This window comes from Scylla paramamosain, chromosome 31 (assembly GCF_035594125.1).
Source record: "Scylla paramamosain isolate STU-SP2022 chromosome 31, ASM3559412v1, whole genome shotgun sequence".
NCBI lineage: Eukaryota > Metazoa > Arthropoda > Malacostraca > Decapoda > Portunidae > Scylla > Scylla paramamosain.
This window is the reverse complement of record NC_087181.1, coordinates 10,638,786-10,663,839: the sequence shown is the minus strand read 5'-3', so window position 1 is coordinate 10,663,839 and position 25,054 is coordinate 10,638,786. Positions and strand designations below refer to the sequence as shown.

The window sequence follows — 25,054 nt, the reverse complement described above, 5'->3', positions numbered from 1 at the left end:
GGGTTCTGTCCTGTCACCCACTCTCTTCTTATTATTCATTAATGATCTTCTAAACCAAACTTCTTGTCCTATCCACTCCTACGCTGATGATACCACCCTGCACTTTTCCACGTCTTTTCATAGACGTCCAACCCTTCAGGAGGTAAACATATCACGCAGGGAAGCCACAGAATGCCTGACTTCTGATCTTTCTAAAATTTCTGATTGGGGCAGAGCAAACTTGGTATTGTTCAATGCCTCAAAAACTCAATTCCTCCATCTATCAACTCGACACAACCTTCCAGACAACTATCCCCTCTTCTTCAATGACACTCAACTGTCCCCCTCTTCTACACTGAACATCCTCGGTCTGTTCTTTACTTATAATCTGAACTGGAAACTTCACATCTCATCTCTAGCTAAAACAGCTTCTATGAAGTTAGGTGTTCTGAGACGTCTTTGCCAGCTTTTCTCACCCCCCCGGTTGCTAACTCTGTACAAGGGCCTTATCCGTCCATGTATGGAGTATGCTTCACATGTCTGGGGGGGTTCCACTCATACTGCTCTTCTAGACAGGGTGGAATCAAAAGCTTTTCGTCTCATCAGCTCCTCTCCTCTAACTGACTATCTTCAGCCTCTCTCTCACCGCCGCAGTGTTGCATATCTAGCTGTCTTCTACCGCTATTTTCATGCTAACTGCTCTTCTGATCTTGCTAACTGCATGCCTCCCCTCCTTCCGTGGCCTCGCTGCACAAGACTTTCTTCTTTCTCTCACCCCTATTCTGTCCACCTCTCTAATGCAAGAGTTAACCAGCATTCTCAATCATTCATCCCTTTCTCTGGTAAACTCTGGAACTCCCTGCCTGCTTCTGTATTTCCACCTTCCTATGACTTGAATTCCTTCAAGAGGGAGGTTTCAAGACACTTATCCACCAATTTTTGACCACTGCTTTGACCCTTTTATGAGAATGGCATTTCAGTGGGCATTTTTTTTATTAGATTTTTGTTGCCCTTGGCCAGTATCCTTCCTACATAAAAAAAAAAATATATATATATATATATATATATATATATATATATATATATATATATATATATATATATATATATATATATATATATATATATATATATATATATATATATATATATATATATATATATATATATATATATATATGTTACAGTCAATACCTGAATCCAGACAATTTGTAAAGTGACTTATTTTTTCAGGCAATTTGTGAACTGCCTGGTTAGGTTAGGTTAGGTTAGGTTAGGTTAGGTTAGGTTAGGTTAGGTTAGGTTAGGCAGTTCACAAATTGCCTGAAAAAATAAGTCACTTTACAAATTGTCTGGATTCAGGTATTGACTGTAACATATATATATATATATATATATATATTTTTTTTTTTTTTTAATGATATGCACACTGATAATGTCAAAACAAACTCATTATCATAAAAGCAAGTGGAGTCTATTGATTTATTGACTTTCGCTGACAGTGAGTTACAGTTTTCACTTGCGAGTCTTGAAGTTAAATGATTATTGATAATGGACTAATTAGTGTTCGCTTGTTCAGTGTCGTGTCTGAGTGAGTATGTACTTCTCTGTTTCATCGTATATTCGTCCTTCACCTGTGCATTTTTTTTTTTTTTTTTTGTTCTTCAGTGTTGCTCTATTCAATATCTTACAGTGTTTGACTTTTAAAATCATTATCGATCGGCTGGTTGAAGTGTTTGTTTGTTGAGTGTCGTGTACCTCTCTGCTTCATCCAGTAGTTGTATATTATTCGTTCTTCATCATTGCATTTTTCCATATTATTCAATGCTGCTGTCTTCAGTATTTTGTAGTGCTTGACGTGAAGTGTTACTGATGTATATCCTCCTTTCTTCGCTAATGTCAATATTAGTAGCGATTCAGACACACCTGTTTGTTATATATTTCAAGCGAGGTAAATTGATTAACTAATCTGAAGCAGCCTCGAATCTGAGGCACGAGACGAGAGGAAGATTCGTCAGTGCGAACCACAAGGCCCAACCAACCAAGAGTGAAGGCTCAGTCTCCCTCAAACAGCAAGGCGTAAAGTGTAGTGTTCCTTCACAACCGTACGGCTTTCCCTACCACCTCCCACCAGTGACGTGGATAGAAGTGAAGGGAACCGTAACACCACCAGGTAAATGATGCAGTTTTGTTTTTCATTTATTTATTATTAATCAATTAGGTTTTATTATAGTTTAAGCCATTACACACTACGTGGTAATAACCTACCTCATTTTGTTCTTCTCACTATTCACATCATTTCTAATGATTACACTACTTTTCGGAAATTAATAATAACGCCACAATAGGCCTGGGAATGCACAGCGCTCTCAACTTTTTCTAAGTCCACAGGTAAACATAAATGGTGTATTGTTGCCTGAACTTCAGTTGTTAGGTTAGGTTAGGTTAGGTTAGGGTTTTATTATAGTTTAAGCCATTACACACTACGTGGTAATAACCTACCTCATTTTGTTCTTCTCACTATTCACATCATTTCTAATGATTACAATACTTGTCGGAAATGAATAATAACGCCGTGGGCCGTGGGTAGAGATTGGGGACATTGGCTTAAACTACAAATTTACCATCAATTATTTTATTTGGTTGTATATTAAACGACTAATATGTATGTGAATATCATTGCTAGATAAAACATGGCGTTTATTTATAATGCCCGAGTGCCATATTAGTAGACCGAGATAACCTAAACGGACAAAATTTTATGGTTTCATTTATCTGTAGAGCAATATGGCGGAGATCCTAAAATAATAATACTGAGTTGAGCAACCACCGAACGTACGTTGTGTTGAGATTTTGTGGCTACTTTAGCGACTTGGTGCCTCACTCGCGCTTACCTCCACTTTCGTGCTTAAGAAAAAAAGTAGAATAATATAGAAAAGAGCAACCCCAAGTTTATATTCTGTTGAGAGGTTTTATCGCGGCTCCTCACTCACGCCCCCATCTTCAAAGTTTTTTTATTTTTTACCTGATCTGTACATTCATCTAAGCTAGTGATTCTCAACCAAGGATGATAATTAACCCCTTGGGAGTGAACAAATGACACGGCCTTAGGTGAATAATTGATGTGCCATGGTTACTGAAGTAATGGGAAATGTTAAGAATCCCAGATTTAAGTCGAATTTTCATCTGTGCATCCATCTTTTTATCCTGTGCTGCTCTTAGCAACTCCATGGAACACTGCTGGTCTGATTACCTTCTTATAAACTCTTCACTGAGTTGCACTGGAGCACTATCACTGCACTGCTAAGGGAACCACCGTGAAGATGTACATTGGCCTACTCTTGTGTTATTGATACCAACTTGTCTCTGATGTCTGCTCCTAAAACGTCTCTGGCATAACTACAGTATTCTCCTTTTATTTCTTGTCTTTGTGAGCTGAAATCATGTCCCCGTTCTCATTCTAACACTTTATTCCCTCGTATTACTACAGCCATCATACTCATTTTATTAATCTACTATTTATATCAATGAAACAAGTACAGTTTTTTTTTTTTTATTTTCCAACAGTTATATCTGAAATATTCCAGATATTAATAAGATACACAAGACTGTTCATCCTTTAAACAAATATAAATTGTGACAAAAATAAAATTCCACAAAAAAAATAATCAGTTTTCATTAGAGCTTTGGAAAATAATGTGATCCTGAGGAAACAAACCAATTAGTGGTTTAGGTTTCTGCAATTCATTATAAAACACCACCATTGCTGCCAACCACAATGGAAGACGTCTTCCATTCATAGCAACCACAGGGAAGAAGGGCCGGCCTCAAGTTGGGGGAAGACATAGTCCACAGATCAGAACAATGCACAACATATCTTAACCTTTAAAAAGTTTACTCTTTAACAAGTGCAAAAGTTTTCATAAACCAAAAAAAGTTAAAAGCCATCCTGAGACAATGCCTTGTAATACTGCTGCAAATAATCTTGACAATCATACCAAACAAAAATGATCCGCTAGACATTGTTAGAACTAAGGAAACTGACTACTACTCTTTGCTTGTGTAAGTGTTATACTGGGAACATTTGGTCAATACTGACTAGTATACAATACATACATGGTAAGTTAAGCATTCTATATCATGTGGAAATATTTTGAGATTAACATTATAACTCCATTTTGCTATTTTTTGTGGATTTTTTTTATATATTGTGGTTATTGCATTTTTTCCTTTAATTCAAATGTTAACATGTTTGTTATGGCTTTCCAGCACATGAAGCTCAAGCAAATGCAGAGGCAGTAGGAATCCCACGCTGGCATTGGCACTACAGCACGTACGCCACACAGCCACTCACTCACCCACGCCTGGCTGTGGCAGGCATGGGAGTCAGTCTGCCGGGCCCTCGTGCTCAAGGAACAATTAACGTCACACAACTTTATAGCACTGAGGTGGGAACTGCTCTGGGAATATAACTTGAACAATGGCTGGAGTAGGATATATAAAATGTAGAAAGTAATGCATAGAGGTGGAATTGAGGAACCCTGCTGGTATGTAATTCTTGGTAAATTTTTGTTAAGTGCAGTGATTGTTTAAATAAATTAAGAAATCATAGATTGAGCAAAACGAGACAATCAATCCAAACTCACAAAAATCTCTTAGAAGCAAATATTAAAGATTTGCTGGAATGCAGGACTGTTTCAGGGAACCAGTTTGTAATCACCACCAATTCCACCACCAGTGACAACAACAACAACAACAACATGCTGATTTCCCTCCACTGCATAATTAGCTGAATAAAGTAAAGTGAATGTGTAATTTTCATCAAGGAAATAAAACTGTCTCACACAGTTCCTAGCATCTACTAGTAAATGACAGCCACCTTGAGATTCAGAACCTTTACTATAATAACCTGCCATTAACTCCATGACTCCCTCCCTATGTTAAAAGAATAACTCATTCACTTTACTTGTAAAAAAAACATAAGTTAACTTTAAAGTCTTTAAACATAAATCAACTACAATCCTTCAGTCAGCCAATTCTCATTGCATCCACTTTATTCCATGTAAGTAGAAGACAGACTCAAGGAAAATCTCTTTCTAAGAATACAAAAATATTTCCATAGTTTCTCCATTCTTTATGATTCTCCTATTTCCTTCTGAGCTTTAGCAGGACTATCACATCAAGCTCAGGGCTCTAGCTAGCACCATCCCAAGGATAATCTAAATCTTAAAAAGGCATGGAAGATTTGTTAATATTGATGCTCTGGGGCAAACTACAGACCGACAGCTCTCTGCTCCTCCACAAGGATGTCATTAATGTAGTTGTCGACAGTCTTGTCAGAAGTGTCTATGAGCACCAGTGACAGGAATAAAGTGTTGGTGTTGATCACATTCTTGCTGTGCACCACAGATACCAAGTCCTTGTGGTCTACCAGCTCTCTGAATCTGCATGCATCCTCAGGGCTCCAGTCTTTGTTAGCTGCTTTGATGCCTGCAAAAAGAAGCACTTCGCATCACCAACACCTGGGAATGGTTAGCTCCTGATTCATTATGTAGAAAGGAACCTTGACTATTTCTCAATGTTAGCAAGGAAGTCATCCTAAGCAGAGGTGCAACCAAAAGTGTTGATTTGGCTTATAACTTACCGGACAACTCTGCCCTGATGGCAAGGCATGGCAAGGTGCAGAAGGCTGGTATAAGGGGCTGTACTTTGTCCAGTGATGTGACAAAACGGTCCCCAAAGTCAACAAATATGCCAATCACTGACAAATTTGTCACCACTTCTACTTGAGCTCTGAAAAACAATGTACTCTTTATCGATGTAACTACAAATTTTATTCACTCCTTTATATGGTCTCAAAAAGTGATCTCAATAACATCTATATACAAGACTGAAGGCTTGTGTAATGCTGGGAATTGATGAGCTTTGATTTTCAGTATGGACCCTGGACACCATGCATACCTGTACCAGATATCATCAGTGTGCTTGAGTGCACAGTATTGGCCAACTGTAATGGCAGACACTTTCTTCAAGCTAGCACTGTTGTGGTAATAATTCTGCATGCTTTCACTCAACTCTTCAAACTTCTTGGCCATCTTCCACGGTTGCACCTGTGAATGGACACTCACTGCAGCCTCTCACTTTGAAACACACATTCTTACCACAGCCTCTTATATGTATGTTTAATATGTACCCACCTCTCTCTCCTCTCCCTTCCCCTCCCCTCCTCTCCTCTCCCTCTCAACACAGTCCACAGCACCACAGTATGTTTATGAACCACAGTCACTCACCACAGCCTTTTACAAACTACTACTACTACTACTACTACTCTCTCTCTCTCTCTCTCTCTCTCTCTCTCTCTCTCTCTCTCTCTCTCACTTACTGCAAAGTGGTATGGATTGGCGGCGTAGGTGACAAAGACATCAAAGAAGGAGCCAACATCAGGAATATCATTGAGGGACAAGGGAAAACATGGGGGAAATGAGTCTGGTCCAACTGTTGGGGAGCACGGGGTACAACTCTGGGAACTTGCACCTGGTGGATGTAGCAGAGTGTAAGTGGTAATGCCCTGAGCCAATAATGGATCAACATTATATAATGCATGTATCTCTGACAAGCAGTGCACTTGCTACTCAAAACAAATCTGTTTAAACAAAACATAACAGCTGGTTTACGAGACAAACCAAAAAGAAAAGTGATCAAAATAAAATGAGATAAGTGGCTTATTTAAGAGCACAAAGGTTGCAGTTTCCCTGTCAAGGTGACTGACGCTTGCCTCCACAGCCCACACACAACACAATAGTAAGCAATCACACCTGAGGCACAGGAAGACTGTTGTGATCTGACCTGAGACAGAACCACCTCTTTCTCCACACTGTTGTTGTTGGAGTCACCTTCACTACTGCCGTGAAGAAATTATAACATAATTAAAAGAAGGTACAAAAAAAAAAAAAGTTCAACTAATAAACAGTTCAAGGAGGAAAAAAAAACTGTGCTGGATAACATGACAAGACCACATTTTAAGTGCAACTATTTCACAGCAACCTAAGTAAAGGACTGGACAGAGAGGTAGGCTAACCCAAAGAGCTTGGTGTCGATGCTCAGTGTGTCATTGATGGACACCAACTCATTCTGCGGAAGCAGCCTCTTGAACAGCTGCACCGAGGGAGGCCGGGAGGCAGTGCCCTCACTCACCACCTGCAAACACGCCCAGCATTAGGCAGTCTTCACACAGCACAACCAGCATTAGGCAATCTTCATCACAAAACACAATGTACATCACTAATTCTCAATCACAACATAGTTACTTATCTTCATATTTCCTACAGGGACTCATGTCCTTAATGACCACACGACTATAAATTTTATAAATACCCGAGTTGAATATCATTATTAAATGTTACTAATGTATCTATTCTCACCTAACTTATGCTTACTACACATGTAATATGTAATATAATTTGTTTTACAGACAAACCATGAGTGGTGAAAGGTACCTTAAGCAGTAGTGGAGTGTCTGGGGAAGCCAAGTCCAGGAGTCGCTGACATGCCTGTGTTGTCCACTTCAGCTCCGGGTTGCTGGGGACATTGTCCAGGCAGCACGGCAATGCCTGCACACCAACAACATTGTACAATTCCTTTTGTTATTAATAAATTTGTACAATTCACTTACAATTCCCACACACATGCTTATCAAAAGTTAGCATGGCTGTGACTCTAGTGAGTGTGGACTTCGGGTTATTACATTTTCACTGAACAGCAAGCTATTTCCCATACAAGTTGGGTGGCATCCAGGAAAAACAGAATGCAGGAACATAGTTCAGTCTAGTACATGCATAGTCCACAGAATCTTTAACTTTATATCTTCACAAAACACATATTTCATCATCTTCCTTCCACCAGCACCACCACCACCTGCCACACAGCTACTTGTTATGTTAGAAGCATTTATAAAAGCCACTAACAAAAATCACAGGCATATGTGAGCAGCACACCAACAGAAGAGGATTAGAGACACCAAGGGGAAACTCTTGATGCAAGAACCAAGGTTACTTTATTTTTTTTCTATGTAGGAGTGACACCAGCCAAGGAAAAAAAAAACAGATGCTGGTCCCAAATAGGGTCTGAAGTGGTTGTCAAAAATTGAAGAATAAGTGTCTTGAAATCTCCCTCTTGAAGGAGTTCAATTCATATGAAGGTGGAAATACAGAAGCAAAAAGGGAATTCCAGAGTTTACCAGAGAAGGGGATGAATGATTAAGAATACTGGTTAACTCTTGCATGAGAGAGGTGAACATAATAGGGGTGAGAGAAAGAAGGAAGTCTTGTGCAGTGAGGCTGCGGGAGGAGGGGAGGCATGCAGTTGGCATGAAAATAGTGGTAGAAGACAGCTAGAGATGCAACATCGCAGCGATGAGGAAGAGGCTGAAGAGTGTCAGAGGAGACGAGTTGATGAAACAAAAAGCTTTTGATTCCACCCTGTCTAAAAGAGCAGTATGAGTGAAACCCCCCCCCCCCCAGACATGTGAACCATACTCCATACATAGACGGATAAGGCCCTTGTATAGAGTTAGCAGCTTGGGGGGGGGGTGTTGAGAAAAATTAGCAGAGACGTCTCTGAACGCCTAACTTCATAGAAGCTGTTTTAGTTAAGAGATGAGACGTGAAATTTCCAGTTTAGATTATAAGAAAAGGACAAACCAAGAAGGATGTTTGGTGTAAAAGAGGGGGCCAGTTGAGTGTCACTGAAGAAGGGATAGTTGTCTGGAAGGTTGTGTTGATTTGATAGATGGAGGAATTGAGTTTTTGAGGCATTGAACAATTCTAAGTTTCCTCTGCCCCAATCAGAAATTTTAGACAGATCGAAAGTCACACATTTTGTGGCTTACCTCAGTGAACTCTTTACTTCCTGAAGGGCTGGACGTCTGTGAAAAGACGTGGAAAAGTGCAGGGTGGTATCATCAGCATAGGAGTGGATAGGACAAGAAGTTTGGTTTGGAAGATCATTAATGAATAATAAGAAGAGAGTGGGTGATAGGACAGAACCTTGAGGAACACCACTGTTAATAGATTTAGGAGAAGAACAGTGACTGTCTACCACAGCAGCAATAGAACGGTCAGAAAGGAAACTTGAGATGAAGTTACAGAGAGAAGGATAGAAGCCATAGGAGGGTAGTTAGGAAATCAAAGCTTTGTGCCAGACTATCAAAAGCTTTTGATATGTCTAAGGCAACAGCAAAAGTTTCCCCAAAATCTCTAAAAGAGGATGACCAAGACTCGGTAAGGAAAGCCAGATCACCAGTAGAGCAGCCTTGATGGCACCCATACTGGCAATCAGATACAAGATCGTGAAGTGATTAATGTTTAAGAATCTTCCTGTTAAAGATTTTTTAACTTTAGATAGGCAGGAAATTAAAGCAATAGGATGGTAGTTTGAGGATTAGAACAGTCACCCTTTTTAGGAACAGGTTGAATGTAGGCAAACTTCCAGCAAGAAGGAAAAGTAGATGCTGACAGCAAGAAGGAAAAGTAGATGTTGACAGACAAACCTGAAAGAGTTTGACTTGGCAAGGTGCAAGCACAGAGGTGCAGTTTTGGAGAACAATAGGAGGAACCCCATCAGGTCCATAAGCCTTCTGAGGGTTTAGGCCAACAAGGGCATGAAAAACATCATTGCAAAGAATTTTAATAGGTAGCATGAAGTAGTCAAGAGGGTGGAGGAGAGGGAGGAATAAGCCCTGAATCATCCAAGGTAGAGTTTTTAGCAAAGGTCTGAGCGAAGAGTTCAGCTTTAGAGATAGATGTGATAGCAGTGGTGCCATCTGGTTGAAATAAAGGAGGGAAAGATGAAGAAGCAAAGTTATTGGAGATATTTTTGGCTAGATGCCAGAAGTCATGAGGGGAAACAGTTAGATTTTGATACTTTCTATTAATGAAAGATTTTTGGCTAGTTGGAGAACAGACTTGGCATAGTTCTGGGCAAAAATATAAAATGCATGAGATTCTGGTGCTGGAAGGCTAAAGTACCTTTTGTGGGCCACCTCTCTATCATGTATAGCATGAGAACAGGCTGTGTTAAACCAAGGTTTGGAAGGTTTAGGTCAAGAAAATGAGCGAGGGATGAACGCCTCCATACCAGACACTATCACCTCTGTTATGTGCTTGGCACACAGAGAATGGGTCTCTGTCATGGAAGCAGTAGTCATTCCAAGGAAAATCACCAAAATACCTCCTCAGGTCCCCCCAACTAGCAGAGGCAAAATGCCACAGGCACCTCCGCTTAGTCCTGAGGGGGGATTGGAGTGATAGGACAAGATACAGATACAAGATTGTGATCAGTGGAGCCCAATGGAGAAGAGATGATAACAGCATAAGCAGAAGGATTCGAGGTTAAGAAAAGGTCAAGAATATTGGGCATATCTCCAAGATGGTCAGGAATACAAGTAGGATGTTGCACCAATTGCTCAAGATTATGGAGGATAGCAAAATTGAAGGCTAGTTCACCAGGATGATCAGTGAAAGGAAAGGAAAGCCAAAGCTGATGGTGAACACTGAAGTCTCCTAGAATGGAGATCTCCGTAAAAGGGAAGAGAGTCAGAATGTTCTCCACTTTGGAAGTTAAGTAGTCAAAGAATTTCTTATAGTCAGAAGAGTTAGGTGAGAGGTATACAGCACAGATAAATTTAGTTTGAGGGTGACTCTGTAGTAATAGCCAGATGGTGGAAAACTCAGAAGATTCAAGAGCATGGGCATGAGAGCAGGTTAAGTCATTGCGCACATATACGCAACATCCAGCTTTGGACTGAAAATGAGGTGGGGACAGAAAAGGCACTACTGTCAGTTGCCTCAGACACCTGAGTTTCAGTGAGGAAAAGAAGATGAGGTTTATTAAAGGAGAGGTGATGTTCTATAGACTGAATATTAGATCTAAGACTGTGAATGTTGCAATTAATGAAGAAAAAGTTGACGGGGGGGTGTTAAGACACTCAGGGTCGATACCAGAAAAGCAGTCTAACCTGCTGACATTTGTGGTGCCCTCCCCAGATGGGTGTAAGAGTCGCCATGATTTTGAATTTTGAGTGAAGGGTGTGTGTGTAATTAGGTGCTTGTAGTTTTGTGAGAAGAGAGTTGTCTTCAGAGGGTAGGCTGTGACTGCCCCCTTATGTTGTGAGACACAAAGAGAAACATTCAATGAGGTCACAGCTGGGTTTATTGATAAGTTCACAGCACCCCCTGATCCAGTGCTTTAGACCTCACTGGGAGTAATTATCGTTTCAGCAAGTGCCTACTGCCTCCTCCTAGTTAGTTTAACCATGTTTCAATTTGCCAGTCAACAGAGGGATGAAGGAATATTCACTCAATATGAAAGCAAATTGTCCTCAGTGCTGTTTATCTTCTGTCAGTGTTACTCTGGTATACACACACACCACATGTTATTAAGACAGCATGCATATTTCTAATTTGGTACAACAATGGAAAATTTGATTTATGTAGTGTTTTCTGATACAGTCCCTCCTGTGGTAGAGAGACATTGCCTCGTACACACTGTGCCAGCTTAGGCCAATGTTGCCACCTTATTCTCTGTGTCAGAATAGATGACTGTAAAGATCAGAGTGAGGGAAGTGAGAAGACCTACTCTGATATGAGGATGTGAATGCTGGATAGGCAAAAAAACAAGTCTGGATGTGATACATATTGCAGTTTGATATCAATGGACTTCCCTATTGCAGCCAAATCTATTGATGAAGGACAGGGGAGCATGATTGTGACAAAGATATAGAAGTAAAACTTAGGATGGTAAGAGGAATTAAACTACTACTACTTGACAGATACTTTGTTTGATAAGTTAAATGGGGATGTTTGTCTTTTTAAACTCAATAAACTACTAAAAAGAACACACACAAAAAAAAAACTGTTATTCAACCTTCTTGAAATTCATCAAAGTAGCACATGTAAGTTTGTTGACAGCATTACCTGGTGAGGGACTTTTGCTAGGAGGGGACTCATAGTCTGCAAACCCCTTATGTTGCTGAGTGGTACTTTCTCAGAGTTGCCAAAATCCACAAACATCATCAGGACCTGTTAGTTAAGGTGTGGTCATGTTAGTTGTTTTAAAGAACAACCCACCAGGAGACCGGGTGTTGGAAGATGAGATGGGTGTGACACCACCGTGCTTGCTCAATGAAAGTTAACATCATGCTGTTCAAGTATCTAAGTAAGTGTGGTGGTAAGAGGAAACGGGACAAAGCAGAAGTGGTTTATTCCCATTTCAGCTCCTGCCTCTTAAGAGTGTACAGACTGGTAGGTGTCTTATACATACACTCTGTACATTCTCTCAATAAGGTAACAGCCAAAACATACATGAAATAAAGTGCTTCTGCTTCATCCCATATTTCTCCTCACTGCTGCCTTCCAATCACTTGTACTGCACTCTTGCCTTCACTTAAGTGTAAATGTTTGTGCTTATAAAGCAGTAGAATCTTTATCATCTAACGTCCATCACACACACTGGCAAGCACAATGTTCACACACCATATTAACATTTCCTAAACTATTATAATATTTACAATATAAGTAGGGGATTTCACATTTTCCTTTAACTGCCAATTCCATGCATATGCCTAAGTTATGAATTAAATAAAGCATTATTTTACACACACACACAAATGCAGCTTAATATTCATCATGCCAAATTGCAGAAAGATATACTAATATAAACTAAGACTTCTAGAATAATCATGGCTAAATTTGAATAAAGTATATCATTGCAAATTTGAATTCTATACCAGCTCCCTGCACTTCTTAACACACACTATTCAGCTCTTCTGCTCTGCCTACTTAAAACACACCCACATACAAACACATGACTAGAAGCAAGTTTAAACCTACAGCTCCACGAAATTAAACACTGAAGGACATCACAACCTTGCCGCAGGCCTACTTACACAGGAAACAATTCATACCCACCACCCAAACACAAGCTTTACACTCTTAACAATTCACCAACACCCCAAAACTCACTCCATTATAAGATTCTCCAGCACCACTTATCACTTGCCCCTGATCTTAGCTCACTGTAGGAAGTAACACTCAACTGTGACACATCTTCTCCTACCTGTCCATTGGGATCCACTGCACTTCTTGGTGCTGCACGGTACCACTCCCCATCCTTGCTGAAGCGTGCCAGGTACAGCTTAGTTAGGTCCACCGGCACCTTCTCTCCGAGCATCTCCTCAGTGCGTCCTGTTGATGGGGAGGGACTGTAAGGCACTGCTGTTTTATTTGCATACTTATTAGTAGCAATGAGTGGGGAAGGAGAAATGTAACAATAGGAAGGGGTGTAGCTAGATAAGTTAGAGTGTGCTTCTGTTTTGTGTCCAAGGGAAATAATTTCTTCAAAAGAACATGACTATTTTTTTTTCTTTTTTGTAAGGATGAAGTGAAATGTGTACAGAAAAGATGTGTTTTGTTGTGTTAATTAAATACTTGCAGTAGCCCCTAATACAGGAAATAAAAGAGGCCAGAATGTAGGAAAAAATATTAAATCAAAGAAGTATCATGTGTCTTAGTGTATGGTTGCTTTATAAACAAAAGTTCAAACCATACACAGGACAAACTCAGATGCTACTCACTCTTAGCAATCTTGAGCATGTCCTCCAATATCTTATAAGTTTTTGATTCAACTTGAACATACAGGGTTCCTTTGGATGAAGCATGCGTCAGGTACACCTCGACCAGCCCTCCAACCTGTCACAAATATAACACAAGTAACATTCACAACCTAAAAAACTGACACATTAAGTTCTATGATTTAGTATATGTACGTGCAACAAAGTCAGCAACAAAGTCAATCACTTATCCAAATTTATTATCAGTGACTGTGTACATTAGGCCAAGAGGGAATAACAAGGTCAGTAACATAGCCAATCACACATCCAAATTTGTCAGCAGTGGCTATGAAAATCAGGTACAAGAGGGAATGGTAGGCATATCAAGGTACAGTGTTGTGGTAACTCACGGGAGGCAGTGATGGCTCCACCAGGTGTTGGGCAAGGGACTCAAACACCTTGTCATTGAGGTTGATGTCCTCACTGGTGGATGTGTCAAACAGCACGATGGCGTATGGCTCCTGGCGGCGAGTGACACGGGCCACCAGTGTCTTGCCCATGGGGAGAGTCTCCACGAGGGCTTGGAAGGCAGCCTCCTTTGGGGCGTCCTCAAGGCCAGCCAGGCAGCACTGCAGGGCCTGGTTGGGAGTGAGAACTTAGACTTGACTCAGAGTAGAAATGTATAACCATACTAACAGTGAGTCTTTGGTATTAAAATGTTTGAATGCTGAGAAATCACTGGTACTAAAATACTAAGCAATTAATGGCAAAATTAAGCCTACTGAAACAAATACACTGCAGGTAAAATAAAAAAAAGAACTGTCACAATGTGTTGAGATATGTAAAGATAGGCATTGAAATCTTAAAAATTGAATGCCATCCTCAGTTTTATGGGTAAGATTTGAAGTGCCAAGAATATATAGAGCAGAACGGCTTCACTCTCTCTCTCTCTCTCTCTCTCTCTCTCTCTCTCTCTCTCTCTCTCTCTAAGACAGCAGTCAGGAAGTAATACACAAAGACTGGAAGAGGAGGATCATACCTGTGGTGGGAGGGAGAAAAACTTTGCCTCAAGGTAGTGCAAGTCCGACAGAGGAATGTCTTCAGCATCGCCGTGATCCACAAATTTCACTTTAACTTGATCACCTGAATCAAAACACTTCCATGAGTACATACAAAGACAGACACACACACACACACACACACATACAAATGCAACTGAAGATTGCAGTGCACAGAGACAAAGACATTCTGTAAATTTATGTATAACTATATCTGGTTGAGTGAAAAAGACATGATTCTATAATTTTTACATACTTTTACCAATAGACTTTCATCTCTTATGGTCAAATGGAGGCGATTCTGTAAATGTACCACTGAGAAAACTCTAACCTTATTTAAGCTTGAGTGATGAAAATGCAAAACTGTGTGTGTGTGTGTGTGTGTGTGTGTGTGTGTGTGTGTGTGTGTGTGTGTGTGTGTGTGTGTGTGTGTGTTTCAGTTTTTCTTACCTGAAGATTAACATTATTTGTGCTGTCAATACAGTTCACTAGTCTTCACTTTTTTTCATGCATTTCTTATACCAGGTTAATGTTTTTCTAATAATACCATCCATTATCCATCCTGACCCAGCCAGCAGGAGCTCTACATCACTCACCCATGACCTCCAGCAGCTCCACTCGGTGCCAGGATTCCTCGTGACTGGCAACATAGATCTCTCCCACCACTGGCTCCTTCACTGGCTTCAAGTTCTTGTCCTCCATGTAGTGCAGCTCCATCTCTGTCTGCAGCTCACTCAGCATGCCCTGCACACACCAGATGCACATGAGGGAGATACTGAATCAACAGCCACATGCTTACCTTTGTAAATGATTCCTGATATAAAAAGAAAAAAAAATAATAATAAATAAAAAAATAAATAAATAAATGAAAAATAAATAAAAGTAAATAAATAAATTAATTAAAATTTATTAATTAATTAAAAATAAATAAATAAATAAATAAATAAATAGATAAATAAATAAATAAATAAATAAATAAATAAATAAATAAATAAAAAAATAAAATAAAATAAAATAAATAAATATCACTAACATGTCCATCTAACTATATACCATGGCCCAGGCAAAACTCATACACATATTCACATTCTTAGCCCTGTTGGACCCCAGTGGAAAAGGATCGTCTCACAGACTAGCCTACTACACCCCTATGCCTGAACTCCAGTAAAATGTGATAGAATAAAATAAATGCTGGATGGGCAAAACATGAAGCTCGAGAGAATGAGCTGTCTGACAAGCAACTGCAACAAATATACATACACTATAATGTTCCCCGACTAATAGCAGCTTGACAGTATTGCTGTCCTCCACACAGGTGACGAAGACATCCCAGGTGGGTGTGGTGGGCAGGCTGATTGACGGCAGCTGCAGCTTCTTTGGTGGCTGAGTGTTGTCACCATCCTCTGTCTTTTCATTTGGTGGGCTGAAAAGAAATGTGTGTGTGTGTTGGTTAGGTGTCATTAACCACTTGATGGATGTAGCTATTCTTCAAGCTTAATAATCAGTGTAATTCTGAGACACCACTGGCAGCAAAATACATGATTGCATGGTTAAAAATTTATACCTCAAGGTTTACTTTTGCCAGGTAAAATCACACAGGGTTACTAAATGGCAGGTGTCCTACTCTCATCACTATTCAAAAGATTTAAAGATATAACCTGTCATAATTTTGACAATTCTTTGCCTAACATATGCAATTTTCATCTCCTTGAGTCCTATATGTACTGCTGAGAAAAGTAACCAGGTATAAGCCTGATCGATGAAAATGCAAAACTTTGTCACTATTTAAATTGAGGATTAGCACTTTTCTGTACAGTCAAAACAATTAACCAGTTTTCTGTTTTTGTCATGCATTTTGTTATACCTGGCTAGAGTTTTCCCAATAGCACTTCTCCAAATCTATATTGGAGTAGAACACAATACTTCCTACAGGTGCTCGAGCCTCACCTTGGGGATGAACCACGAGACGGCTGCTGGGGTGTGGGAGTGTCCTGGGGCTTGGTGGTGTTTTGAGGAGTTTGGCTGCGGGATGCTGTGCTCTTGGGACATAAAGGAAATATTCAGACAGAAGGCAGATGACAGCCAAGAGAGGAGAAGGATTTGAAAAGTAATAATCATTTTGGAAAACATAATCCTTTGCTTTAAAAGTTCAAAATCTGTTTAAGTTATAGGTTTGTATTAGTAACTTCAGCAATTTTTTTGGGAATAGACTGCAATAACTGAAGAAATGAACATGAAGAATATGCAGAGAGAGAGAGAGAGAGAGAGTATGGACTGTCTCTACAAAGCATATCACCTCCTCTGCTAGTGCAACAGTCCACTTGTCGGTGCAGGGATTATCAAACACCAGGCCAATGTTGGTGGAGTCCTTGAGTTTGGTCACCCAGTCATTCGGCAGCTTCTCCTTGTACACCTCACAGTACATGTCCCGCAGCGGCTCCCACCAGAACGGCTTGTTGGGCGACCTCTCCTTCAGAAGCTGTCAGAGGAAGTTACATCAATATACACATTACTTCCTGCTATGCATTCTTCACTACCTACACAGCTGCACTATAACAAAATATGTACACACATAAAGAATAATATGATGGTTTGCTACTCAATGATGGAACAATGCAAGATAAAGAAAATACTATGATTTGCAAAAAGAGATGGGACATTAACCCCTAAAGAGCAGTGATCATCTATTTAGGCATGACATGGCGGCTTGTTTGTGGCGATGATCATCTATTAAGGCATGATTTTTTGCGCCTAGAGTTTAGAATTCAGACGTCTCATTTTCCTCTCAGATGTTCTGGAGACATGTGGCAACTAAATCACTGGGGAGACAAGTGATTCTTCCCCGAGATAGAGATCTTAGTCATGATTATGGAGCTATGGAGGAAGTGTCTGGCATCTCATGTGATGCGCAGGGTGGAATGGGTGCTTTCTATGTGCTTTTCTGCCACAAATGCCACAGTATAGCAGCTTTGAGATCTTCGTGTGTGTGTATGTGTGTGTGTGTGTGTGATTATTATTATTATTATTATTATTGTTTTTATTATTATTTATTATTATTATTACTCTATCAGCTTTCTTGTATGCTTCTTTCCTTCTTATCCTCCTTTTCCTATCCATCTTGTACTTTCACACTTTTCTATTTATTCATATTGCTTTTGCTGTTGTAGCCACATACACACAAGTTGCCTTCTAACACATCTCCTTTTCCTTGAAATACAGTTCTTCCCGTTTTTCAAACCAACTACTCTAAACATTCCTCTCTCTCTCTCTCTCTCTCTCTCTCTCTCTCTCTCTCTCTCTCTCTCTCTCTCTCTCTCTCTCTCTCTCTCTCTCTCTCCCCTCAAATTGTCTTTCTTACTATAAATATTGGGAAAAGGTTCCAGAAGGAGGTCAGAGGGAAAAAGACAAGACAGATAAGGGAAACAGATGACGAATGGGTCAATGGGTTTGGCACACCAGGGAAGAAACAGACAGACAGACAGACAAAGACAGATGGACAGATGGACAGATAGACAGACAGACAGATTGTTTAGACAGTTGACAGACAGACAGATGGATGGACAGAGACAGAGATTGTCTAGGCAGTTCTTTATTTCTTTATTTATTATTATGTTTTCATGAAATTGTGAGGGGAGGGAGGGAGGCCATGGTAGGGAGGGGGGGAGAAGAAATAAATTAAACACCATAAGAATAAGAGAGAGAGAGAGAGAGAGAGAGAGAGAGAGAGAGAGAGAGAGAGAGAGAGAGAGAGAGAGAGAGAGAGAGAGAGAGAGAGAGAGAGAGAGAGAGAGAGAGAGAGAGAGAGAGAGAGAGAGAGAGAGAGAGAGAGAGAGAGAGAGAGAGAGAGAGAGAGAGAGAGAGAGAGAGAGAGAGAGAGAGAGAGAGAGAGAGAGAGAGAGAGAGAGAGAGAGAGAGAGAGAGAGACCAATGTATGGAATAGTAGCCATTTGAAAAAATAGGAAGAACTGTATTTCAAGGAAAACAAGTTGTGTTAGGAGGGCAACTTGTGTGTATGTGGCTACAAAAGCAAAATCAATATAAATAAACCTCTCTTCACCAGGAACATCTCCCTGCCACATGGAGCCTTGCTGCAGCACAGTGTGTCACTATGCCCAGAAATCTTTTCATCATTTTCTGATCATAGATTTTGCATCAGCTCACATAAAGAAAATACAAGTTTATTTTCACTGTCTCTATTACTAACATATCATGCAGGAATAAGTAGACATGTAACATCTCATACTGAAAACTCTATTTTACCCTGTATGTGGAGACCAAGTTACAATACACCCTGCTGTTTAAGAGTTAAGAGTTAAATAAAACAAGATAATCTGGCATCAAAATGGGACATTACAAGCTTGACTCGATCCTATTAACACAAGAACTGGTAAATACAAAAGCAATGAAGAACCTGAGCCTCCCTTCCCTCCTCACCTGCTTGACTCGGGACACAGAGGTGGTGTTGTCACCAGTGGTGGGAAGCTGTGCCACCTGTTTCTTCTTGGCCAGTTGTGGGAAGACCTCCAGGGCCTTCTTAGATGCCGCCTCCTCAGCTTCCTCCTGGGTGCTCATCAAGTCAGGGTAGCTGCTCACTTGCATCTCTCCAATCTGAGGAAGACAAGACACATCAACAAGAACTGCACAAAGAGAAGAAGGTTGAAGTATCAAAGTTGTGGCATTAAGTTAATAGACAGGTTCATAAAGAGCAATAACTTAGCATGGATAAGATACATCAACAAGAGGAACTACATGAAGAGAAAAGGGAAGAAAATATTAAAGTTATGACAAGTTCATAAACAGATAAGAGAGAACAACCTGGTATGTACTGTGGACCAACCCTCAGATCTCATCCACATGACTGAAAATTAAAGAAGGTGGAGGAACGTGATTGCCCAAGTCACACAACACAGCACTTTGAGTTTAGGTGAATAACAGGTGTCACATTGTCAATAGCTGTGTACCACTGAGCTGGCTGGCAGGAACTGTGATAAACATCCACCCCCCAATGAGGGAGAAGTGTCGGGAAGGAAAGAATACAGTCATTAAGAGTTAAAGTAATAAGTGAAGAGTGTGACTAACCATGATCACAGTGCACCACTCCTTCCTCTTGCCACATGGGACAGTCCGAAACTGAAGCTGTATCCCATCCTCTCCTGTCTTCCCCAGCTCAGCCTCCAGCTCCCTGACGGCCTCTATCAGCTGCTGTTTGACCGTCTTTTTAGAAGGAGTCTTCTCAGCTGCTGGAGCTTTGGTCTTCTGGCTCTCCTGTGTTTATTAATTGTATAGTTCAGCATTATGAATTAAATGAAACTTGTCTATTTATAGTAATACTGTAAAATACAAGGTTTATGTTTTATTGCTTATCTTGTATAAGAAAGTATAAAAAACTGGAGATATGCATCAGAAAGAGACAGACAGTGTATTAACACAACAAGAGACACAGCCTGCCAAAGATTTAATTCTAGAGAGAACCTGACATCACAAGAAAAAGGAACAGAAAAGCCAAGCAAGACAGCACAGAATGACAGCAACACTCACATCCTGCAAAGAGGTTCCTGACTTGAGGTCCTTGGTGGCAACCTGAGTGGTGGGAAGCTGGAAGGTGACAGTGCGAATGGCGGAGTTAGCCTTGTTGCCTGGAAGTGGCTGTTGCAGGCTGCTCTGGAAGCCTGGAGATGGCTGTTGGGGACTGCTCTGGAAGCCTGGAGGTGGCTGTTGGAGGCACTGCGAACGCCATTGGAGGTGTGAGTTCCCCCGGCTATGGAACTTTGGCCGAGTGGGAATGGTTGGGGCTTGCCAGGGGGCGCTGTGCTGCTGCTGCTGCCAGTTGGCGTTATTCTGCCAGCGTGTGTTGAGCATGGAAGGTATCCGGGGATTGGGGTTGGCGTGGAGCTGTCGTGTGGTGTATTCTGTGTACTGTAACACAAGAAGAGAGTGAGGCTGTGGTGTGGTAGTGGAAAAGAATGAATACGGTGATGTACTGCAATGCATGGGAATGAATGTGTTTGTGGTGTGGTAATGAAAGCAATGAATAAGATGATGCACTGTAATGCATGGGAATGAATGTGGTACTGTTCTGTAATGCATAAGAATGAAACTGTTGGAATGAGGTGTAGTGTTAGAATGGAAGGGAAACATCTAAAGGAAATTATTCTTCAACTTCTAGGTCTCCTTTTCCTGATGACTGATGAAATCTTTGTAACTAGTAACATGTCACTCTTGTGGCTTTCTTCTTCTAATACCTTCTGTTTTATGACCTTCTAAATGTGAATGAAATTAAACTTAACATGCTGTATACACTCACCCTCTTCTTCTTCTGGACTGACTTGTTACATTTGGAGTTGTTTTGCTGCTTCACTTGCTGTAGAATCAAGTTGATGTTCTCGTCATTCACCACCGTCACCACCAGCTGTCCACCTCGATTTTGTAGCTTCAAAATCTGCATAAAAATAATAAATAAATAAATAAACCAACAAAATAATAGTAAAAAAGAAAGATGAATTCCAAAGGGTTTGTGAACTTAATTTTACTCAAATGAGGGACAAAATTTTACACTGTCATCACCAATCAAAGTGTCAAAGAAATAGAATGTATTTAACTACCAAATATTGAAATCACTAAGCTTATGTATAGTGAACTAAATAGGCTAACATATTTATATAAGGATGGGTTAATAATACCACTACAGTCTGAACCACGACACCAGGCAGGACTATTACCATTACAATCTGAACCAAGACAAGAGGAAGGATGACTAACACTTACACTTGGGATGGACTGCAGGAAGCTGGCAAGTGTCCCATGCTTGAGCTCCTTGTAAGGGATGCTGCTTCCCACCACTGTCCTGTACTCACCTGCAAAACAAGACTGAGTGGATACACACATACACAAGTACAGGTGGCTGTAATTTCTAAATCTATCCAAAATTTGAGAAGTGTTTTGAGTTATGGGGGTGACTAAGTGTGTTCTGTTGCAGCATGTGAGCACATACTAATATCTTTTAAGCTACTTGCCCAGAAACGGAGTTTAATGTGTATTATTTTTCTCTCTTGGAGTTACCATCTTGGTAAGTTAGATGGAGAGACAAAAAAGAGTTATTATATGTTCTCAAGCTGCTACAAAGCTCCTTAATTTCATCAATGGTTAAATGAGCTATGGGACTGAGTCATTATAGCTATCATGTATAAACTGTGATGCTAGAATATGTAACAGTACTGGCTTAGTGAAATGAGTTAAGAGACTGGGTCATTACAATTACCATGTATAAATTGTGACACTAGAATATATAATAGTACTAGCTTGGTGAAATGACCTATGGGACACAGTCATTACAGCTACCACATATGAACTGTGCAACAGTACTTGCTTGGCCTCTAACAAATATAAGCTAAATCTTGACCAAGTCAAGCAATATTATAGACTTGAAAGAGGCAAGGCACTTACTGTCAATCTGGCTCATGGGCAGCTCTCCCCCGAAGGAAGTGAGGACAGCCTTCAGGATGGAGCTCACCTCCTGCAGCTTCCCCTCGTCTGTCTTGAACTCTGCCATGCTCAAGGTATTCCCTCTACTCGTTCCTGTTCCACACCTTACCTGGCTCACCTACACCATTGCCTGGGGTCTGCTTCTTGGCATGTGTGCTTACTTCATCGTGCACTCAGTCACTTTTTTTTATTTATTTTTATTTTTTTTAGTTCGAGTAAAATCTAAACTTAAAATAATTCGTAATGAACTTAATCCTACATTCAGTCTTTGGCAGCCGACCAGCCCACAGCACTGTGTTAATTACAATCTTTCAATTGTAATTACAAGGGTTGGGTGGTTTTCTCTTGCAGGTAAACCATCTTCATCCTGGAACAAAATAACACATCCATGAGACATATAGAATTCTGGGATGGCCTTCATTTATATCTAGAAGTGTGGGTTGACAGGTTGAAAGACAGCAACACAATTCTCATCTAAAGTCTCCCAACACATGTTTTACATGAGTTTATTCATGACAATGAATTTATAAAATATCTGGAATTCTGAGCTGACTTTAGTCTAAATCTGGCAGCACAGTTTGGGAAGTCAGAGATTGGCACTGCAACTATCATGAGGCTTGTTTTGAACAAACATTTTTTCCTATCAGGTAGAACAGGTGCACAGGACTGTGTCAAGCTGGCATGGAGGAAAAGGAGAAGAGATTTTGATTGAGAAAAAAATAAAAATAAATAAATAGATAATAAAAAAAAAGATACAGAAGAGAAGTGACGAGAAAACCAAGCATGTTTTCACACGAGTGTTTGTTTCCCTTATGGTTCATCAGCAGCAGCATAGAGAATGTTTACAGAAATAACAACAGATGACACATCTTGCCCTTGCCGCTGATGTACTACGCCTGCTAGAAGGGAAAATACTTATCTGAAATGCCCCATAGACTTATACAACACTCTAGAAAATTTGATGACATATGTTTCGGAAGTGCATGTGTTTGTGAGGAATTCAACCTGGGGCACTAGTCTGTGTAAGGAATCTGCTAGCAGGCTCAGTGGTGGGGTGGTGTGAGACAGAATGCTGCTGTAGGTGTTTGACTCTACATTATAGCAGGTGTGCAGCGTACTGCCATGGCTGGGCTTAGGGAGAGTGGTGATATAAGATGTTAGTGATGAGGTGGTGAGTTTCAGGAGTTTCTGTGGGAGGCACCAGAAGTGAATGTTTCTTCCATGTGGATGCTGAGACTGGTGTGTTTGTGGGTGTCACAGTGGGGGTGTGAAGTTGTGGGTGCACGAGAGGGCCTGTGGAGGTGTAGTTCGGGGCCTGTGGAACTAGTGGTTAGGGGTAATCATGAGCAGCTTGTGCTAAAGTTATGTTGCTGGTAAGAGGCAAAAGGCTGGTATTAGTGCCATTGAGATCAGGAAGGTTAGACTAGTGAAGGAATCAGGTTTGCAATAATGCTTACTTACAAACTCCACACCTTATCAACACTCACAGACATGGGGTTTATGATAACGAGATGGGTTAACCTAACCTTTGCATGAAAACGCTGTTACTTCAGTATTACTCAAAGAATCAGGTCTGAAATGCTGCTTAATTACAAAACCCACACATTAACCCTCACAGACACGGGTGTGTGTATGGTAATGAAAAGGGTGTGTCCCTGCCAAGACCCATGCCACACCTTACCTACACGTCCCCTGCTCGCCTACACCCTGACCTTCCCTCTTCAAGGTCCCCGGACTGTTATTTGGTGAAACCCAGAAAGTCTTGCCCCGAGGCGACTGACCCGAGACCTGTCACTTCTCTCCCTTCAAACTTTCTCTCTTATTTCACCCATTACTCTTTACACTCTTACCTTATATTAACCCTAAGGCACCCTGACTGATCCCCGGAGTCACACACTGAGGCATCAGTTAATCTGAAGCCTAAAAGTGAAGAAAACATGACAGCATCCTTGCATCATCCCGTCATAATATTCAGAGAGATCAGCTGTCTGGCATACCACACATTCCACCTCATACTATGCCCTAAAAACAATATGTACACCATTATTGCACCGCTAGGAATAACTATCAAGTATTCACGGATAAGTACGCGCAATCCCGACCCGTGTAATGAAGTATGGAGACAGAAAATGAAGTTAATTCGGGAGGAGCTGTTACCCACCTGCCGTGCTTGTCAGAAGGCCGTGCCAGGCGCCATCTTTGACCAAGCTTTTTGTGGCAAGTTTAACCTTTTTAACGGGACTGTCGCTGCAGGTGCCTCCTTATATCAATAGAGTGGAATAATTTAAAAGGGAAAGCAACAAGATTAGATGCAGGTCTTAAGAAGTAATATAAAGGAATAGGATTTACATGAAGGAGGAGGAGGAGGAGGGAGAAGAGACATGTTTGCTTCTTTTAGTTATTTGCTATCTAGAGCATAGCATTTTTCCCCTAAAGACATAAAATTAAAAGCCTTTCTCCTATTCATCACTACATACGTTCGGATTTACTCCAACTTTTATTATTTTTATATCTAAAGGTTATCTAGTCCTTTCTACCTAGTATTGACATTATCTACGTATTACTAAGGTTTCAAATGGTTTATACATTTAACCTTTCATTTTTTGTATGTTCGGTATATAGCAGCTGTGAAATTATTATTATTACTTTTATCTCTATTTCACAATGTTACCTTGACCGGAGAAATTAGATTATCTGTAATATCAACAAAAAAGTGCACACTCAAATTGAATGATGGCTATCTTAAACGATGGGAAATTGTACCACATGACTTGCCTTCTACGTATTATAGATTTGCTAACACTTGCATACCTCTAGCCCGCAGAGATTGGAAGACTCAGGGCAGCCTCACAAGTCACTTCCAAGAGGCTTATGACGTGCGAGAGGAGTCGTAACAGGTCAAGAATCGAGGCATATAATCCAATAATAA

General features: G+C 40.5%; 1 protein-coding gene and 2 long non-coding RNA genes across 10 annotated transcripts in view; 2 read left to right on the top strand and 1 right to left on the bottom strand.

Annotated features, from left to right (window-relative positions):
• The first annotated feature begins 1,415 nt into the window (after positions 1 to 1,415).
• Positions 1,416 to 4,782, top strand: LOC135116466 (uncharacterized). The gene is made up of 2 exons (XR_010276348.1): positions 1,416 to 2,152; positions 4,249 to 4,782. It is a non-coding gene; the product is annotated as an uncharacterized LOC135116466 (long non-coding RNA).
• Positions 3,432 to 25,054, bottom strand: part of LOC135116458 (tudor domain-containing protein 7-like) — a 37,286-nt gene continuing 15,663 nt past the window's right edge. For 3 of the 8 annotated variants that reach the window (XM_064033934.1, XM_064033933.1, XM_064033932.1), the window contains 22 exons: positions 22,087 to 22,492; positions 21,409 to 21,497; positions 20,948 to 21,082; positions 20,182 to 20,559; positions 19,723 to 19,908; positions 19,078 to 19,251; positions 16,940 to 17,122; positions 16,591 to 16,682; positions 15,904 to 16,066; positions 15,240 to 15,387; positions 14,625 to 14,728; positions 13,996 to 14,223; positions 13,610 to 13,724; positions 13,093 to 13,220; positions 11,952 to 12,056; positions 7,476 to 7,589; positions 7,058 to 7,176; positions 6,795 to 6,880; positions 6,362 to 6,513; positions 5,941 to 6,089; positions 5,624 to 5,772; positions 3,432 to 5,469 (listed from right to left, as the gene is read on the bottom strand). In XM_064033934.1, coding sequence (XP_063890004.1) covers positions 5,252 to 5,469; positions 5,624 to 5,772; positions 5,941 to 6,089; positions 6,362 to 6,513; positions 6,795 to 6,880; positions 7,058 to 7,176; positions 7,476 to 7,589; positions 11,952 to 12,056; positions 13,093 to 13,220; positions 13,610 to 13,724; positions 13,996 to 14,223; positions 14,625 to 14,728; positions 15,240 to 15,387; positions 15,904 to 16,066; positions 16,591 to 16,682; positions 16,940 to 17,122; positions 19,078 to 19,251; positions 19,723 to 19,908; positions 20,182 to 20,559; positions 20,948 to 21,082; positions 21,409 to 21,497; positions 22,087 to 22,192 — 3,321 coding nt within the window. In that variant the 5' untranslated portion in view covers positions 22,193 to 22,492 and the 3' untranslated portion in view covers positions 3,432 to 5,251. Of the gene's footprint in view, positions 5,470 to 5,623; positions 5,773 to 5,940; positions 6,090 to 6,361; positions 6,514 to 6,794; positions 6,881 to 7,057; positions 7,177 to 7,475; positions 7,590 to 11,951; positions 12,057 to 13,092; positions 13,221 to 13,609; positions 13,725 to 13,995; positions 14,224 to 14,624; positions 14,729 to 15,239; positions 15,388 to 15,903; positions 16,067 to 16,590; positions 16,683 to 16,939; positions 17,123 to 19,077; positions 19,252 to 19,722; positions 19,909 to 20,181; positions 20,560 to 20,947; positions 21,083 to 21,408; positions 21,498 to 22,086; positions 22,493 to 24,286; positions 24,428 to 25,054 lie in introns of those variants that run through there. The other 5 variants (XM_064033931.1, XM_064033935.1, XR_010276345.1 and 2 more) reach the window with 5 other exon arrangements.
• Positions 5,387 to 7,646, top strand: LOC135116468 (uncharacterized). Its single transcript, XR_010276350.1, has 2 exons — positions 5,387 to 5,510; positions 7,451 to 7,646. It is a non-coding gene; the product is annotated as an uncharacterized LOC135116468 (long non-coding RNA).